The sequence below is a fragment of the Mytilus edulis genome, unplaced genomic scaffold (genome assembly GCF_963676685.1).
Source record: "Mytilus edulis unplaced genomic scaffold, xbMytEdul2.2 SCAFFOLD_158, whole genome shotgun sequence".
NCBI classification, from domain to species: domain Eukaryota; kingdom Metazoa; phylum Mollusca; class Bivalvia; order Mytilida; family Mytilidae; genus Mytilus; species Mytilus edulis.
The window spans coordinates 47,031-66,901 of record NW_027267038.1 but is presented as its reverse complement, the minus strand read 5'-3'; the positions used below and the strand labels follow the sequence as shown (position 1 = coordinate 66,901).

Here is a 19,871-nt window from a genome sequence, read left to right as displayed (position 1 = left end):
AAAATTTTTTTAATGTTAAATTCTCTATTATTATAAGTTATAGGCTAACTATATTTGGTATGTGCATACCTTGCTAGGTTCTCGTGCCCGTCAGACAGTTTTCACTTGACCTCACCCTCTTTTCACGGATCAGTGAACAAGGTAAAGTTTTGGTGGTCAAGTCCATATCTCAGATACTATAAGCAATAGGTCTACTATATTTGGCGTATAGAATGATTGTAAGGTGAACATGTCTTGCTGGCAGGTGTCATCTGACCTTGACCTCATTTCATGGTTCAGTGGTCAAAGTTAAGTTTTTGAGTTATGGTCTTTTTTTCTAATACTATATGCAATAGGTCAACTATCTTTGGTGTATGGAAATATGTTATGATCTATATGTCTGTCGCGCAGGTTAATTTTGACCTTGACCTCATTTTAACAGTTCATTTCTCAGTGTTTTAGTTTTTCTGTTTTGGTCTGTTTCTCTTTAACTATAAGCATAAGGTCAACTTTTTATTTGTTGTATGGAAGTATTGTTAGCTGTACATGTCTGCCTGGCATGGATCATCTGACCTTGACCTCATTTTCATGGTTTATTGGTCAATGTTTATTTTTGTTGGTTAATTTTATAGTTTATGTGACAGTTGTGGTAAAGCTTTATACTTAGGACTATCAACATAATATCAATGATAAGTAAAGAAAGAGGGACATTTCAGCGTGTGCACTCTGGTGGTTACTATCTTGAATATAAATATAGATTGAGATGAACTGTAAACTGCAATAATGTTCATCAAATAAATCATAAATCAACATTGAAAGCCAAAAGTATAATGGTTGCAGTATTTCATGCATCAATTAAAAAAAATTATCTTAACACAGACTCCTCAGAGCCTCTATAGTTATTTAAAATGCTGCTTATCTATGTTGGGGCCTCAGGTAAGATAAGTTATGTAGCTTTTAGTGTACAACCCTCTTAAATGAGGTATTATTGTTTTTGTTTGCTAAGAAATGAATATAAATTTTAACAAAAAACACAATTGATTTTTTTTGTAGGAAAATTTTCCACCTGGTGACAGATTTCTTAAATCTAAATGTGCAGGTTAGTTTTTGAGTGAAGATCATCAATGCTGGAAATATTAAGTCATACAAATGCATGAAATTTTTCTCCTATTACTTCAACAGAAAAAAGGTACTTTTACAAAAATGTAGGCTTCTTTCAAAGGCAGATTTTGAGCATAATTGAAAGGTATAAGATAAAGTTCATTTATAGGAAAATACAATGTATAGTGAAATCCTATATTAAGAAAAACAATTGACTTGGACCTGTGAACCCCCTTAATTCATATTATATATGAAAAGTAAATGTTTATCATTGTTTTTACTATAAGAATGATTTTTGTGGATCAAATCTGTCAATAAAATGGTTTGCCTTTGTTTCACTTTCAATGTGAGCTTTTCTCATCACTTGGCATCTGCCATTGTCCCTCCTCATAGTCCATTGTCATATACTTATAATAAAACTTTTATAGAAATCTTTTCCTCTAAAACTACTGAGACAAAATTAAGCTGACATGGTTACAATCATCATTAAGGTATCTTGGTAAAAAAATTTGTTAGATGATCCTGCCTGCCAATCAAGATGACAGACATGGCTAAAAAAAGGACATAGGAGTAAAATGCAGCTTTTTGTAAATAATTCTGAAACTAAAGCACTAAGTCTTTAATGTAAATTTTTAACGATTTTTTTCGTAAACTTTTCTTTAAAAAAATTATTTTCCAGCAGTTAATTAATCTACGGGCCAATTAGAATTAAACTAAGCCACAATGCCATCCAACTAACATGGCAATCATGTCTGAATATAGTACATAGGGATTAACTATTGAAGTGTAAGGGAAAATTGTTAAAAAAAACCCAACAATTTCAAATGGTCTTAACTTGAAAACTAATTTAAATAATGATAAGGGGTCTTCAGTAAGTATTGTCTAAGTCAAGATACTAGTGGGATAACCTTTTTTATTTTAATTATTAGGGTATCTTATACTATTTATTATGATTCATAACTCATTTTACATGATTTACAAAACCACAGAAGATTCATGTAAGCGACAAGAGCTAGCCTCTAATTTTAAACAAAAATTGCTATTGTTGAAGATGCAGGTGAGCAAGCCCACCTTGTTAGAGACACTAGTTCCCCTGCTTCATACTTATGTGTTTGAATTAAAGATAAGAAATCAACTAAATATTTAATCTCCATGTACAACAGAGGTACCACAAGCACCTGAAAATTTGAAGGTGAAGACGAGGACCAATGACAAGTTGACTTTGGAATGGACAAGGCCAAAGGCAATTGGCGATTCAAAGGTTACTGGGTACAATATTTCCCTGAAAATGGTTGATTCTGATGACTGGAAAAAGATTGGACGAGGCAGATCATTTGTCACCTCCTATACCATTAAGAATCTGAAGCTGGACAAACATTATGTATGTAGTGTCAGTGCTGAAAACAAAGTTGGTAAAGGACCAGCAGCCGAGGTAGAGTCTCCTGTTGTTCAACATCAAAAGCCAGGTGAATTGAAGTTCTGTCTGAGTTCATTCAAAATTAAAGGCTGAATTGGATTTTTTAGTTCCTGAGTGATTAAGTTAATTTTATTTTATATATGGTTGAAAACATTTTTGGATTGATTTTGGAAGTTATGGTCCAAACTCATGTCCACGTCGTTGTGAGCATTTGTGTCAGATTATTATTTAGTTATAAGACCATTGGTTTCTTGATAATAACTTAAGGATGTACTTAGGTGAGGTTTTGGAATTTGTGTCAAATGTTCGGACTCCTTGGTGTTTTTCCATATAATACAATGTAAAATATTTTGCCCCATAACACCCATTTATTTTTTCATGTAAGACTTAATAGCTCATGAAAGTTCATTTACCAAAATTTTAGAAGATTCTTAATTTTCTTTCTTTTGTTTTGAGACCTAATAATACCAATGCAAATATAAGGTAAAAGTCTGAGTCAGCCTTTTCCCGCCATTTTTTAAATCTCAAATATCTCGAAAAAGAGGTCCATGACCTATCAATATTTTTAGCTTATTTTTATCCTTAATTGATGCTCTATCAACTTATAGTATCAATTTTAACTTCTTAATTTATTAATTTTCACCTAACCTCACCTAAGTACATCCTTAAGTATTTATAAGAAAATAGAAATATATGAAATTTTAAAACTAGGTTTGAAATCATAAAAGGAAGGCTGGGATTTATTTAGGGGGTTTTGGTTCGAACAGTTTATGTATAAAGGGCCAAAAAAGGGCTAAAATAAGCATTTTTATAGTTTCCAGAAAATAAACCGTATGTAAGTATAAATACAATCTTACTGAAACTGCTAATTTAAATTTTTCAGCTATTTTTTGTGTGAGTTTCTACTACTGTCCGACTATAACATAGCTCTTTTCTGTGTACTTTTTGTGTTGAAAACTTTGATGCCCCACCTACGTTCGTCTCTGTCCCGCTTCAGGTTAAAGTTTTTGGTCAAGGTATTTTTTTATGAAGCTGAAGTCCAATCAACTTGAAACTTAGTACACTTGTTGCTTATGATATTATGTTTCTAATTTTTAAGCCAAATTAGACTTTTGACTCCAATTTCAGGGTCCACTGAACATATAAAATGAAAGTGCCAGTTTCAGGTTAAAGTTTTTGGTCAAGGTAGTTTTTGATGATTCAATCAACCTCAAAACTTGGTACACATGTTACCTTTATATGGTATGATCTTTCTAATTTTAATGCCAAATTAAACTTTTTACCCAATTTCCCGGTCCATTAAATATGGAAAATAATGTGTGAGTGGGGCATCTGTGTACTTTGGACACATTCTTGTTTTCAGGCAGTTTTGCAGTGCCAAACTATATGTATCAACTGGGTGTTTTACAGTGAAAGTACCTATGTGTAGTTACAAGTTGGTCTAATTTGCTGATAACAAAATCAATACTTATACCAAACATAACAATGTTTAAAGATTTAATTACAGTGTTAAATAGGTAACCTTGAAAATATGAGCATAAGTTTATAAGTATAACAACCTGATAATGAACATAAGTATAACAAACATGAACAATTCCACATATGTCATAAGTATAACAAACATGAACAATTCAACATATGTCATAAGTATAACAAACATGAACAATTCCACATGTGTCATAAGTATAACAAACATCAGGTTGTTTATTTTAAGGGTGTTTATCATTATACTATAGTTAATCTATCATATTATCATGATTATTGTTCAAGATTTAGGCCATACTGGTAATTTAGACCTTTTGTTTTACAGTGAAAGCTATTGAGAAAGCCAGAACAAGCAAACAATCTATCAAAGATAAGAAAGAAAATGAAGCGCTATATAGTGATGTAGTCAAAAAGAATTTAACTAGCAGACCAACAACAGGTAAAAAATGATTGAGAAAATTTAAATAAATGGGCTTAAATAAGTTATATTTGAATATGCCTAGTCATATTCACTCTGCTAGTTCAAGATAAAGGACCAGTAATGACCCATCAAATTGTGCAATCAAAAAGACATCAAAATTTTCATAGGGAAGAGTGAAAAAAGGACATATGTTACATGATATAGATATGTTTGAAATATATAAAGTTATGTGAAATATATAGAAAAAGACTTGATTAACTCATATATTTTAAAGATTGGACTTTTAACCAAAGCCAAAAATTTGAAAAAAAAAGGTATTTCATTTCTGACTGTCTTAGGAATCCAGTGAAGTAAAACAATGTTAGGCTTATCTGAAAAAGCATCAAAATTTGCCACAAATTTATATTTCCTTTACATAACTGTTGTAGCAATATATTTACAGTTAATGAAGTTTTCCAATGTTCGATCTTGTTTTAATTTTGCAGTTTAATTAGGGAAGATTTCAAAATCTTGATCAATGCAAGTATGTCACTAAAAATGGTGGGTTGATAGAAATAAAACTATTGTTTGTGCTGCAGGAGCTTAGAAAGTTTGAAATAGGATCTTTATCAATTAAGAGATAAAAAGTTGCCATTCAATGTTTTGGTCAGAAATTTCCATGTTTTCTATAGGGACTAGCCTCGCTTTAATGTACAACATTGAACCCTTACAAAACATTAAAAAATAAAAACTGTTAGACTTGAGAGAAATCTTAGACCAATGCACTGGTGCAGTGAATGTAAACATGGTATCAGTATATAGCTGGGCTGTTAATAAAATTGAGAAAGGTAATGGGGAATGTGTCAAAGCGACAACAACCCGACCATAGATTAGACAACAGTCGAAGGCCACCAAAGGGTCTTCAATGTAGCGAGAATCTCCTGCAACCGTAGGTGTCCTTCAGCTGGCCCCTTAAATAATATGTATACTAGTACAGTTATAATGGACATCATACTAAACTTTGAATTATTCACAAGAAACTAAAATTGAAAATCATACAAGACTTACAAAGGACAGAGGCTCCTGACTTGGGACTGGCGCTAAATTGCGGCCGGGTTAAACATGTTTATGAGATCTAAACCCTCCCCTATACCACTAGCTAATGTAGAAAAGTAAACACATAACAATACGCAGGGGTGTGGAAATATTTGTTGTGAGCACTTGTCCCTGGGCAAGTAAAACAAAAATTTTACTTGTCCAGAATTTTTTTTACTTGCCCTGATGATTTCAATAAATATTGAAGTATTTCTTGTTAGCTAATATATGATTCTTACTTAGCACTGTTGTTCATTATAAACACATGAAATTCATTTGTTAATATGTGTAAAAAATTAGGAAATTGATAAACATCAATGGGACAAAACCTAACAGCAAACCAACCAATGAAATGACATGTAAAGAACAATTTTGCAGCAGTTTTTTTAATAAAAATTGTAGCCAGTAGCTACAGATACTAAATTTGAGGACAGTGATTGAAGAAATGTAAACTGAATAATAGATTAACTATTTCTTGATTAATATTTATTATTGTATTGATGGGCAATTAAAACGTCCCTTCTATTTACCACTTGACAACAAATAATGTTGACCTTACATCTATAAATAAGACAAAACTTAATTTATTTTCCGAATTTCCATAGATAGCCAGGGTCAATCTGATATCCACGATGTCTGAAATTCTCGCTTCTGTTTTTTTTTTTAAATACTCTGTGTCCTCCATTTGCATTTAAGGTTTTCTACTCGACTCATGACTCTTTTTGTCTTGCTTGCCCAGCTTTTTATTAAGTACAGTGAAACCTGTCCAAACCGAACACCCACGAGACTTTGCGTTTTGTTCGGTTTTCACAGGTGTTCGGATTATAGAGATAAACGGAAGTTGACACCAAAATAATTTTGGCACTTACTGACACGGGATTATAGGTGACACAATAGACGACAAATTATTTTTGTGTTGATTTAAATGTAAATGTAAAAAATATAAGTAGAGATGATCAACGTTTTGCTTCATTTTTGTTAATAAATCAAACACAACTCCGTCAATCACGCTCGTCGTTGTGAGATGTCCGACAAAGAGAAATTTTGCTTTTGATAATTATTTTCTCATCTATAATTCACTGACTAATTCAGGTTCGCAGACGCTTTCAAATGACGATTCCGTAGTTGAATCTGGAATGTCATTGTACACACGAGTTCTCCACTTAACCTGGTCACCTGCTGATTGATACTTCGACACACGATAAGAGTGAAACAAAAGCAGGGGTCCAGTTTATTCTCGGACTTTATCGTTGCTGAATAGCTAACGGAAGTCTTTGGGAGCATGTGTATCAAATATATAGGGCCTCTAACGAGAATCCGACAATCGAAAGCCATATACCTTGTTGTGTTGCATGACTTCTTAATCCAGTGAAAAGCTTTAAAACTATTATTTAATTAAACAGTTTAGCTACAAAATGGCAGTTGCGAGTTTGTGGTCGTAATTATTTGAGTAACGTGCATTTAACTGATCTGAAAGTTCCTTCCTTGTCATTATCGGCCATGGGGGTAGCTGACCAGTTTAACATTTCTTTACAAAAAATTACTTTAGACATGGACACAAACATGCTAATTAATTTGTAATAACAACTCACCAGTTAATTAACCTCAAATACCCTCTGGGATACTCTGTCTTCCTGTGTTTGTTTAATTAAATCATGCAAATAATTAAAAATGCTTTTTTGTTTTGATTGCTATTGATCGATTTTGACAGGTAATTTTTAAAGACAAATTTACTAACTAGCCTTCAAAAAGCGTTCGGAATTCGGTGTTGACAGGGTTCGGTTTTGTCAGGTTAGATTAACGTTAATTGATAGGGAAATTTTTCGGGACTTTGAAAATTGTTCGGTTTAAACTGAAATTCGTTTTTATCAGGGTTCGGTTTACCCAGGTTTCACTGTATTTATCAATCTGAATCTCGATACAAAATTTAAAGAAATGACACTTCCGGTAAATGATGGATAAAACCTAATCGACAATCCCGGGTCAATGGACAAAGCCAATGCAATGTTACGCGACTCTGGTTCGCATACTTATTTTTATTTATTTTGGTTATTGATCTATTTCAGGTATCATGTAATATTTATCGTCATGAACATTGATGTTTTTACTTGCTGAACATTGGTTTCTTTTACATAAATTAAACATCTTTATACGTTTTGAAATTAATTTTATGTTTTTGTTGGACTTTGTCTTGTAAATTTTTTTACTTGTCCACCGGCAACCAAGACAAAAATAATTACTTCTCCGGTTGTTCAAATGGCGAGTCAGGCATAGCATTTCCACACCCCTAATACGCACATTAAAATTCAGTTCAGGAGAAGTCTGAGTCCGATGTCAGAAGATGAAACAAAATAAGATAAATAAAATGACAATAATACATAAATAACAACAGACTACTAGCAGTTAACTGACATGCCAGCTCCAGACCTCAATTAAACTGATTGAAAGATTATGTCTTCATCATATGAATATCAGGCACAATCCCTCCCCTTAGGGGTTCAGTATCATACTATCTAACTGTGCACCACTTATTGCGGAACCTGTTTTTGTATTGTTATGAGTTACAATTTATGACAAAAATAAGCAAAGACCCATCGAAACAACATCTGATAAACAAATTTAATAATACTTTTAGATATTTGGATGATATTTTGGCTCTCAATAATGACGACTTCAGTATGTATATTAATGAAATTTATCCTGTTGAACTTACTTTAAATAAAGCTAATACTAACAATGACCACTGCCCTTTTCTCGATCTTGATATCTATATCATTAATGGAAAGCTGAATACTAAAATTTATGATAAAAGGGATGATTTTTCATTTCCTATCGTTAATTATTCGTTTTTAGATGGTGACGTTCCCTTGTCACCATCTTACGGTGTTTATATATCTCAACTTGTACGATTCGCTCGTGTGTGTAACAATGTTTTAGATTTTAACGAGAGAAATTTATGTATTACTGAAAAATTATTACACCAGAGTTTTCGATATCACAAACTAGTCAAAACATTTACTAAATTTTATCATCGGTATAAAGACATCATTCGTAAATATAGCTCAACATGCAGACTTCTAATACGTTCAGGTATTTCACATTCAATTTTTTATGGAAATATTCTTTATAAAGCACAAAGGTGTCAGTATTCACCTCAGAAACTTACAAAACCTTTGAATAGACTTATTAAGAAGGGATATAATTACGATACTGTTGTCAAGTCATTAAAGATTGCATATTTTGGCGTTAATATTGAGTCACTGATAAGGTCTTTGCATCGGAACTAAACACATTTATTCTAAAAACAGTTGTTGGCATGACACGGGTTATGTTCTTCTCATATATGTTATGATGGTATGATACTAAACCCCTAACGGGAAGGATTGTGCCTGATGTTCATATGATGAAATCATAATCTTTCAGTCAGTTTAATTGAAGTCTGGAGCTGGCATGTCAGTTAACTGCTAGTAGTCTGTTGTTATTTTCGTATTATTGTCATTTTGTTTATTTTTTTTTGTTACATCTTCTGACATCAGACTCGGACTTCTCTTGAACTGAATTTTAATGTGCGTATTGTTATGCGTTTACTTTTCTACATTGGTTAGAGGTATAGGGGGAGGGTTGAGATCTCACAAACATGTTTAACCCCACCACATTTTTGTGCCTGTCCCCAGTCAGGAGCCTCTGGCCTTTGTTAGTCTTGTATTATTTTAATTTTAGTTTCTTGTGTACAATTTGGAAATTAGTATGGCGTTCATTATCACTGGACTAGTATATATTTGTTTAGGGGCCAGCTGAAGGACGCCTCCGGGTGCGGGAATTTCTCGCTACATTGAAGACCTGTTGGTGACCCTCTGCTGTTGTTTTTTATTTGGTCGGGTTGTTGTCTCTTTGACACATTCCCCATTTCCATTCTCAATTTTATCATAAAATATATGAGAAAAACATAACCTGTGTCATCAGCCAACAACTGTTTTATTCCTTTTTGTCTTATATTTTTGTTTTAAGAATCATAGAAATATATACATGTAGAAAGCAAATGTTAATAGGCAAAATGATCAAAAAGTCAAGATCTAAAACAAATAAGTGAACATTCCCAAAATTGTCAGTTGACCCTTTATTGAAGTTATTGTCCTAAATGACTTTTTTATTATCAGCTTTTTGCATTTTTGCCTATTATTTTGAAAATAGTTGTATCAGTGAAGACATTTGTGTGTCAACAAACTCTTGTTTTACAGTGAAATCTATTGGGAAAGCCAGCCCTAGCCAACCATCATTCAAGAATAAGAAAGGAGGAAATAAAGTATTATATTGTGATAAATTTAAAAGGAATTTAACAAGTCCACCAATAGCAGGTAACAACTATTTGAGTAAAATGTGTTTTTAAAGGATTAGAAAATTCTGCTTGGGATGAATGTAGCTATACAGTCAAACCTGCACTACTGGTCACCTTGTTTCAACAGTCAATTGCAACCAATGGTGGCTTTCAAATCTTTCTTTTTTTTTACTCTATATTATTTTAAGTATTATAAGAAAGATAGAAAGCAAATTTAAATAGACAAAAGATCGAAGAGTCAAGATCTAAAGCAAATGAGTCTTATGGCAAAAATCGTCAGTTGACCCCTTATTGAATTGATTGCCCTTAAATGACTATTTTATTTTCAGCTGTTTACATATTTCCTATTTTATTTTGAAAACATTATATTTATGATCAGCATCTGCAAAATAAGATCTACAAATGGACCATCATGGATGAAATATTTAGTCTACTGATATTGGAGCTTTTTCCCTTTAAAGATTTAGCTCATGACATCTTCCCTTTAAAAGTGCACCAGTGTCCGTCAAATATCTAAATAGGCTGTAATCAAGCTTTTCTCATCACTTTGCATCTGTCATATACTTATAAATAAACTTTTATCAAAATCTTTTCCTCTAAAACTTCTGAGACAAAATTAAGCTGACGTGGTTACAATCATCATTAAGGTATCTTGGAAAAAAATGTGTTAGATGATCCCGCCTGCCAATCAAGATGACAGACATGGCTAAAAAAAGGACATAGGAGTAAAATGCAACTTTTTGTAAACAGTTCTGAAACTAAAGCACTTAGAGCAAATCTGACATGGGATAGAAATGGTCATCAGATTAAGATCAATTAGTCCTGAAAACTTAAGACTAATCAGACAACTGGTTGTTGGATAACTGTCCCTGAATTTGTAATTTTAAGGAAATTGAGCAGTTTTTTGGTTATTATCTAATGTATTATTATAGACAAAGATAATGTATATAAGATCTAAAAAGAAGTTGATATGACAAAAATATTCAATTGACCCCTTAAATTGATATTGCCTTTTAAAGTGAATTTTTAACAATTTTTTCGTAAATTTCTCCAGTTAATCTACGGGGCCAATTAGAATAAAACTAAGCCACAATGCTTATACTATTTATTATGATTTAAACCTTATTTTAAATGATTTTCAAAACCACAGAAGATTCATTTAAGCGACACAGGCTCATGAGAGCTAGCCTCTAGTTTTAAACAAAAATTGCTATTGTTGAAGATGCAGGTGAGCAAGCCCAGCTTGCTAGAGACTCTAGTTTCCCTGCTTCATACTTATGTGTTTGAATTTAAGATAAGAAATCAACTAAATATTTAATCTCCATGTACAACAGAGGTACCACAAGCACCTGAAAATTTGAAGGTGAAGACGAGGACCAATGACAAGTTGACTTTGGAATGGACAAGGCCAAAGGCAATTGGCGATTCAAAGGTTACTGGGTACAATATTTCCCTGAAAATGGTTGATTCTGATGACTGGAAAAAGATTGGACGAGGCAGATCATTTGTCACCTCCTATACCATTAAGAATCTGAAGCTGGACAAACATTATGTATGTAGTGTCAGTGCTGAAAACAAAGTTGGTAAAGGACCAGCAGCCGAGGTAGAGTCTCCTGTTGTTCAACATCAAAAGCCAGGTAAATTGAAGTTCTGTCTGAGTTCATTCAAAATTAAAGGCTGAATTGGATTTTTTTAGTTCCTGAGTGGTTAAGTTAAATTTGAATTATCTGTAACTTTTAAAAGACATGATCAGAAAAGTGCAATTAATGTAAACACCAAATTAATCCAGTGTTCTTATCATTTTCTTACACTATGTTGATACCAGCTGTTATTACTCACATGACTTGATAAAAAAAAAATCTCCATTGAAAATATGGGAAAAAAATATTATATTATGTTCTAACTTTCTCATTCAAAGTTTAGGAATTTTGTTTTCAGCTCACCTGGCTCAAAGGGCCAAGTGAGCTTTTCTCATTACTTGGCGTTCGTCATTGTCGGCGTAACTTTTCACATTTTGAACATCTTCTAGAGAACCACTGAATGAAATGGAACCAAACATAGCATGAATGATCCTTATGAGGTGTTGACCAAGTGTTGTTAGTTTGTAGCTGATCCATTATCCAAGATGGCTGCCAGCAGAGGACTTAGTTAAACTTAGTACCCTATGGGAAATACTTACAAATGTCTTCTTTTAGAGAACCACTAAATGGAATGAAACCAAACATAGCATGAATGTTCCTTATGAGGTGTTGACCAAGTGTTAACACTCAGGCCTCTACAATAACTTTTTTTTCAACTTGTCCTGTAGGACAAGCACATACCAAAATTTACTTGTCCGAATGAAATTGTTACTTGTCCAAAAATTTATTAAAAATAACCTTTTTTACATTTTTAGTTGATTAAAGGAACAAAACGAATTTAAACAATATAACAGAATTTGATGTATTTTTTAAAAAATACTTTTCAAAAATATGAGTCAAGTACAACTGCGAAACTAGTCATATCACAGGAATTAGGTTCTAGCTTCCATCAATGCTAGTCTCATCAGATTCTTAATCATGAGGCACCATCTGATAGGCCTGTACACTCATTGGATTTGTATTCTGTTTATTTTTTTTTGAGTTAAAAAAAAAGTTTATTCAAATGCAATCAATAAAAAGAAGATAAGCCATCATAAGGTCTGATTGCCAATGAGACAACTCTCTGCAAAAGACCAAATGACACAGAAATTAACAACTATAGGTCACCATATTGCAAGTAATGTTTTTTTCTACTTATGATCAAATATGATTTTGTGAATTTTATGGTAAATAAAAAAAAATATTTTTGTGAAAAAATTACCGGTATGGTATTTATTATAAGGAACAGAATAAGGTAGCAAATGAGGTTCAAATGAGGTACAGATTTGTCTTGGTCCCAAAATGTCTCCTGCCTTGTCAAACTGTCTATCAATCATGTCTACTAAATATGTCTTCTACGGTGCCAAACTGTCTCTTAAACAATTGGAGCTGAATCTTTCGAGGTGACGAACTGTCCTGTAAAGTTACCTTTTCTACAAAGCGCATCATTGATTCCGATCAGTAAGACTGTTTTCTGAGAATAGTATTCCTTTTACCTGTTAAAAAGTACCTGACAAAGAACCAGTTAAAAATTATCGATTGCAAGTAAACATGTTGAAGAAAAAGGTTTTGCATTTGAATAAACAGAATACAGAAACATGTCAAATTAATATTTGTTTTTTCTTGTTTTTGTTGATAATAAAATACTTTGTTTATCAAAGTTGGAATAAATTTATTTTCTGCAGAATAATTGTACTTGTCCCGAGGGACAAGCTTGATCCAGCTTTTACTTGTTCGACCTTTTTTCCCTCTGGTACCGGACAATCGGATAAGCGTTATTGTCGAGGCCTGGTTCTTACTTTGAAACCGATCCATTATATAAGATGGCCACAAGCAGGGACTTGGTTTAACATAGGACCCTATGTATGGCGCGGAATCAGGGTCAAAAATACTTATTTACGTATAAACATAATTATTTCTGTATATACGGAATTCGATTTATGTATATACGTAAATCGAATTCCGTATATACGTTAATCAAATTCTGTATATACAGAAATAATTACGTATATACGTAAATCGAATTCCGTATATACGTTAATCGATGGTTTAACATAGGACCCTATGGGACATACGTACAAATGTACTGAATAGAATGAAATCAAACATGGCATGAATGTTCCTTATGAGGTGCTGACCAAGTGTTGTTATTTTGTAGCTTTTCCATTATCCAAGATGGCCACCAGGGGGGACCTAGTTTAATATAGGACCCTATGGGAAATACATACAAATGTTTTATTTTAAAGAACCACTGAATAGAATGAAACAAAATTTATCATGAATGTTCCTTATGAGGTACTAAACAATGTGTTGTTATTTTGAAGCCGTTCCATTATTTAAGATTGCCGCCATTGGGGGACTTATTTTAACATGGGATCCTATGGGAATTACATACAAATGTCTTCTTTAAGAGAACTACTGATCAAACATAACAATATTAAATCAAATTTGGCCTAAAACATCATTATAAGTATCTGTTACAATTTTTTATTTACATTTTTAATATTATTTCAAAATTCCAAGTATAGAATCAGGTGAGCCACACAGGATCTTGAGATTCTCTAGTTTATATATGGTTCAAAACATTTTTGGATTGATTTTGGAAGTTATGGTCCAAACTCTTCTCCACGTTGTTGTTAGCATCGGTGTAAGTATAAATATAATCTTTCTGAAACTGCTTATTTAAATTTTTCAGCTATTTTTTTTATGTGAGTTCCTACTACTGTCCCACTATAACATAGTCTTTTAAGTGTACTTTTTGTGTTGAATACTTTTATTCCCAACCTACGTTCGTCCCTGTCCTGCTTCAGGTTAAAGTTTTTTGTCAAGGTAGTTTTTGATGAAGCTGAAATCCAATCAACGTAAAACTTAGTACACTTGTTGCTTATGATATGATCTTTCTAATGTTAAAGCCAAATTAGACTTTTGACCCCAATTTCAAGGTCCACTGAACATATAAAATGAAAGTGCCAGTTTCAGGTTAAAGTTTTTGGTCAAGGTAGTTTTTGATGAAGCTAAGGTCCAATCAACTTGAAACTTAGTACACCTGTACCTATATATGGTATGATCTTTCTAATTTTAATGCCAAATTAGATTTTTACCCAAATTCATGGTCCATGGAATATGGAAAATAATGTGCGAGTGGGGCATCTATGTACTTTGGACACATTCTTGTTTTCAGGCAGTTGTGCAGTGCAAAAGTATATGTATCAACTGGTTGTTTTAAGTGAATGTACCTATGTGTAGTTACAAGTTGGGCTAATTTGCTGATAACAGAATCAATATTTATACCAAATAAAACAATATTTAAAGATTTAATTACAGTGTTAAATAGGTAACCTTAAAAATATGAACATAAGTTATAAGTATAACAACCTGATAATGAACATAAGTATAACAAACATGAACAATTCAACAAATGTCATAAGTATAACAAACATGAACAATTCAAAATATGTCACAAGTGTAACAAACATGAACAATTCAACATATGTCATAAGTAGAACAAACTTGAACAATTCAACATATGTCATAAGTATAACAAACATGAACAATTCAACATATGTCACAAGTATAACAAACATGAACAATTCAACATATGTCATAAGTATAACAAACATGAACAATTCAACATATGTCATAAGTATAACTAACATCAGGTTGTTGATTTTAAGGGTGTTTATCATATACTATAGTTAATCTATCATATTATCATGATTATTGTTCAAAATTCAGGCCATACTGGTAATTTAGAACTTTTTTTTTACAGTGAAAGCTATTGAGAAAGCCAAAACAAGCAAACAATCTATCAAAGATAAGAAAGAAAATGAAGCGCTATATAGTGATGTAGTCAAAAAGAATTTAACTAGCAGACCAATAACAGGTAAAAAATGATTGAGAAAATTTAAATAAATGGGCTTAAATAGGTTATATTTGAATATGCCTAGTCATATTCACTCTGCTAGTTCAAGATAAAGGACCAGTAATGACCCATCAAATTGTGCAATCAAAAAGGCATCAAAATTTTCATAGGGAAGAGTGAAAAAAGGACATATATTACATGATATAGATATGTTTGAAAATTACAAAGTTATGTAAAATATATAGAAAAAAGACTTGATTAACTCACATTACTTTTGGACAATTTTCTCATTTTTTATAAACCTTAGAAAACCATTCTCAGTCATATTGGTACCGTTTAGTTATTGTTATTTTCAATAAGTTGCTTCTAAATAAACTGAAGTTATTGATCTTAAATGAAAATATATCTTTTTGATTCCTATTGTCTTAATTTTTTTTTAAGAATCATAGAAATATATACATGTAGAAATCAAATGTTAATAGGCAAAATGATCAAAAAGTCAAGATCTAAAACAAATAAGTGAACATTCCCAAAATTGTCAGTTAGCCCTTTATTGAAGTTATTGTCCTAAATGACTTTTTTATTATCAGCTTTTTGCATTTTTGCCTATTATTTTGAAAAAAGTTGTATCAGTGAAGACATTTGTGTGTCAACAAACTCTTGTTTTACAGTGAAATCTATTGGGAAAGCCAGCCCTAGCCAACCATCATTCAAGAATAAGAAAGGAGGAAATAAAGTATTATATTGTGATAAATTTAAAAAGAATTTAACAAGTCGACCAATAGCAGGTAACAACTATTTGAGAAAAATGTGTTTTTAAAGGATTAGAAAATTCTGCTTGGGATGAATATAGCTATACAGTCAAACCTGCACTAATGATCACCTTGTTTCAACAGTCAATTGCAACCAATGGTGGCTTTCAAATCTTTCCTTTTTTTTACTCTATATTATTTTACGTATAGAAAGATAGAAAGCAAATTTAAATAGACAAAAGATCAAAGAGTCAAGATCTAAAGCAAATGAGTCAACATGGCAAAAATCGTCAGTTGACCCCTTATTGAATTGATTGCCCTTAAATGACTATTTTATTTTCAGCTGTTTACATATTTCCTATTTTATTTTGAAAACATTATATTTATGATCAGCATCTGCAAAATAAGATCTACAAATAGACCATCATGGATGAATTATTTAGTCTACTAATATTGGAACTTTTTCCCTTTAAAGATTTAGCTCATGACATCTTCCCTTTAAAAGTGCACCAGTGTCCGTCAAATATCTAAATGGGCTGTAATCAAGCTTTTATTATCACTTTGCATCTGTCATATACTTGTAAATAAACTTTTATCAAAATCTTTTCCTCTAAAACTACTGAGACAAAATTAAGCTGACGTGGTTACAATCATCATTAAGGTATCTTGGAAAAAAAATGTGTTAGATGATCCCGCCTGCCAATCAAGATGACAGACATGGCTAAAAAAAGGACAGTGGAATAAAATGCATCTTTTTGTAAACAGTTCTGAAACTAAAGCACTTAGAGCAAATCTGACATGGGATAGAAATGGTCATCAGATTAAGATCAATTAGTCTTGAAAACTAATCAGACAACCGGTTGTTGGATAACTGTCCCAGAATTTGTAATTTTAAGGAAATTTAGCAGTTTTTTGTTTATAATCTAATGTATTATTATAGACAAAGATATTAATGTATATAAGATATAAAAACAAGTTGATATGACAAAGATATTCAATTGACCCCTTAACTTGATATTGCCTTTTAAAGTGATTTTTTTCGTAAATTTCTCCAGTTAATCTACGGGGCCAATTAGAATAAAACTAAGCCACAATGCCATCCAACTAACATGGCAATCATGTCTGAATAAAGTACATAGGGATTTACTATTGAAGTGTAAGGGAAAATTGTTAAAAAACCCAAAACAATTTCAAATAGTCATAACTTGAAAACTAATTTAAATAATGATAAGGGGTCTTCAGTAAGTATTGTCTAAGTCGAGATACTTGTGGGATAACCTTTTTAAATTTAATTATTAGGGTATCTTATCAGGGGTCGAATTTAAGCTTTTTTGTGTACTAGCCAGCCGGACCAGTGGACTGAAAACTCTACTGGTCCGGCTCCAAATCTACTGGTCCTGCAAAAATGACATTAATTTGACAAACACTAATATAAATGACAGATGTTTAATTTTATTTTGATGCTTTTGTTTACATAAGTTAGACAGTAACAAAGGAATTTCCACATTTTGTATTGTTGTGAAGGACGCTCACCCGAGATATTAATTAACTTGATCAATTGTAATACCCCCCAGTATCGTGTAATTGATTTCACAGGTAAATTGTTTTGTAAACAAACGGAGATTGCCATGCAATCAGTGATTTTTATCGACAAATTTCTACTGGTCCGCCGGACCACCAGATGACAAAATCTACTGGTCCGACGCAAATTTTACTAGTCCCGGACTACCGGACTAGCGCTAATTTCGACCCCTGTATCTTATACTATTTATTATGATTTAAACCTTATTTTACATGATTTTCAAAACCACAGAAGATTCATTTAAGCGACACAGGCTCATGAGAGCTAGCCTCTAGTTTTAAACAAATATTGCTATTGTTGAAGATGCAGGTGAGCAAGCCCAGCTTGTTAGAGACTCTAATTCCCCTGCTTCATACTTATGTGTTTGAATTTAAGATAAGAAATCAACTAAATATTTAATCTCCATGTACAACAGAGGTACCACAAGCACCTGCAAATTTGAAGGTGAAGATGAGGACCAATGACAAGTTGACTTTGGAATGGACAAGGCCAAAGGCAATTGGCGATTCAAAGGTTACTGGGTACAATATTTCCCTGAAAATGGTTGATTCTGATGACTGGAAAAAGATTGGACGAGGCAGATCATTTGTCACCTCCTATACCATTAAGAATCTGAAGCTGGACAAACATTATGTATGTAGTGTCAGTGCTGAAAACAAAGTTGGTAAAGGACCAGCAGCCGAGGTAGAGTCTCCTGTTGTTCAACATCAAAAGCCAGGTAAATTGAAGTTCTGTCTGAGTTCATTCAAAATTAAAGGCTGGATTAGATTTTTTTAGTTCCTGAGTGGTTAAGTTAAATTTGAATTATCTGTAACTTTTAAAAGACATGATCAGAAAAGTGCAATTAACGTAAACACCAAATTAATCCAGTGTTCTTATCATTTTCTTACACTATGTTGATACCAGTTATTACTCACATGACTTGATCAAAACAAAAAAATCTCCATTGAAAATATGGGAAAACAATATTATATTATGTTCTAACTTTCTCATTCAAAGTTTAGGAATTTTGTTTTTAGCTCACCTGGCTCAAAGGGCCAAGTGAGCTTTTCTCATCACTTGGCGTTCGTCATTGTCGGCGTAACTTTTCACATTTTGAACATCTTCTAGAGAACCACTGAATGAAATGGAACCAAACATAGCATGAATGATCCTTATGAGGTGTTGACCAAGTGTTGTTACTTTGTAGCTGATCCATTATCCAAGATGGCTGCCAGCAGGGGACTAAGTTTAACATAGGACCCTATGGGAAATACATACAAATGTCTTCTTTTAGTGAACCACTGATAGGAATGAAACCGAACAGCATGAATGTTCCTTATGAGATGCTTACTAAAAATTAAGTGTTGTTACTTTTTTTTGTAGCAGTTCCATCATCTATTAGATGGCTGCCAGCAGAGGACTTAGTTAAACTTAGTACCCTATGGGAAATACTTACAAATGTCTTCTTTTAGAGAACCACTAAATGGAATGAAACCAAACATAGCATGAATGTTCCTTATGAGGTGTTGACCAAGTGTTAACGCTCAGGCCTCTACTAGAACTTTTTTTTCAACTTGTCCTGTAGGACAAGCACATACCAAAATTTACTTGTCCGAATGAAATTGTTACTTGTCCAAAAATTTATTAAAAATAACCTTTTTTACATTTTTAGTTGATTAAAGGAACAAAACGAATTTAAACAATATAACAGAATTTGATGTATTTTAAAAAAAATACTTTTCAAAAATATGAGTCAAGTACAACTGCGAAACTAGTCATATCACAGGAATTAGGTTCTAGTTTCCATCAATGCTAGTCTCATCAGATTCTTAATCATGAGGCACCATCTGATAGGCCTGTACACTCATTGGATTTGTATTCTGTTTATTTTTTTTTAAGTTAAAAAAAAAGTTTATTCAAATGCAATCAATAAAAAGAAGATAAGCCATCATAAGGTCTGATTGCCAATGAGACAACTCTCTGCAAAAGACCAAATGACACAGAAATTAACAACTATAGGTCACCATATTGCAAGTAATGTTTTTTTCTACTTATGATCAAATATGATTTTGTGAATTTTATGGTAAATAAAAAAAAATATTTTTGTGAAAAAATTACCGGTATGGTATTTATTATGAGGAACATAATAAGGTAGCAAAATGAGGTACAGATTTGTCTTGGTCCCAAAATGTCTCCTGCCTTGTCAAACTATACAGAAATACTATCTTTCTGTCTTTACATAATTATTTCTGTATATACGT

At 32.3% G+C, this 19,871-nt stretch overlaps 1 protein-coding gene across 2 annotated transcripts in view; it reads left to right on the top strand.

The window, feature by feature from the left end:
* The first annotated feature begins 494 nt into the window (after positions 1 to 494).
* LOC139504819 (cell adhesion molecule Dscam2-like) overlaps positions 495 to 19,871 on the top strand; it is a 45,621-nt gene continuing 26,244 nt past the window's right edge. For both annotated transcript variants that reach the window (XM_071294758.1, XM_071294757.1), the window contains exons 1-8: positions 495 to 1,078; positions 2,244 to 2,546; positions 4,308 to 4,421; positions 9,716 to 9,832; positions 11,148 to 11,450; positions 15,202 to 15,315; positions 15,966 to 16,082; positions 18,044 to 18,346. In XM_071294758.1, coding sequence (XP_071150859.1) covers positions 2,369 to 2,546; positions 4,308 to 4,421; positions 9,716 to 9,832; positions 11,148 to 11,450; positions 15,202 to 15,315; positions 15,966 to 16,082; positions 18,044 to 18,346 — 1,246 coding nt within the window. In that variant the 5' untranslated portion in view covers positions 495 to 1,078; positions 2,244 to 2,368. The remainder of the gene's footprint in view (positions 1,079 to 2,243; positions 2,547 to 4,307; positions 4,422 to 9,715; positions 9,833 to 11,147; positions 11,451 to 15,201; positions 15,316 to 15,965; positions 16,083 to 18,043; positions 18,347 to 19,871) is intronic.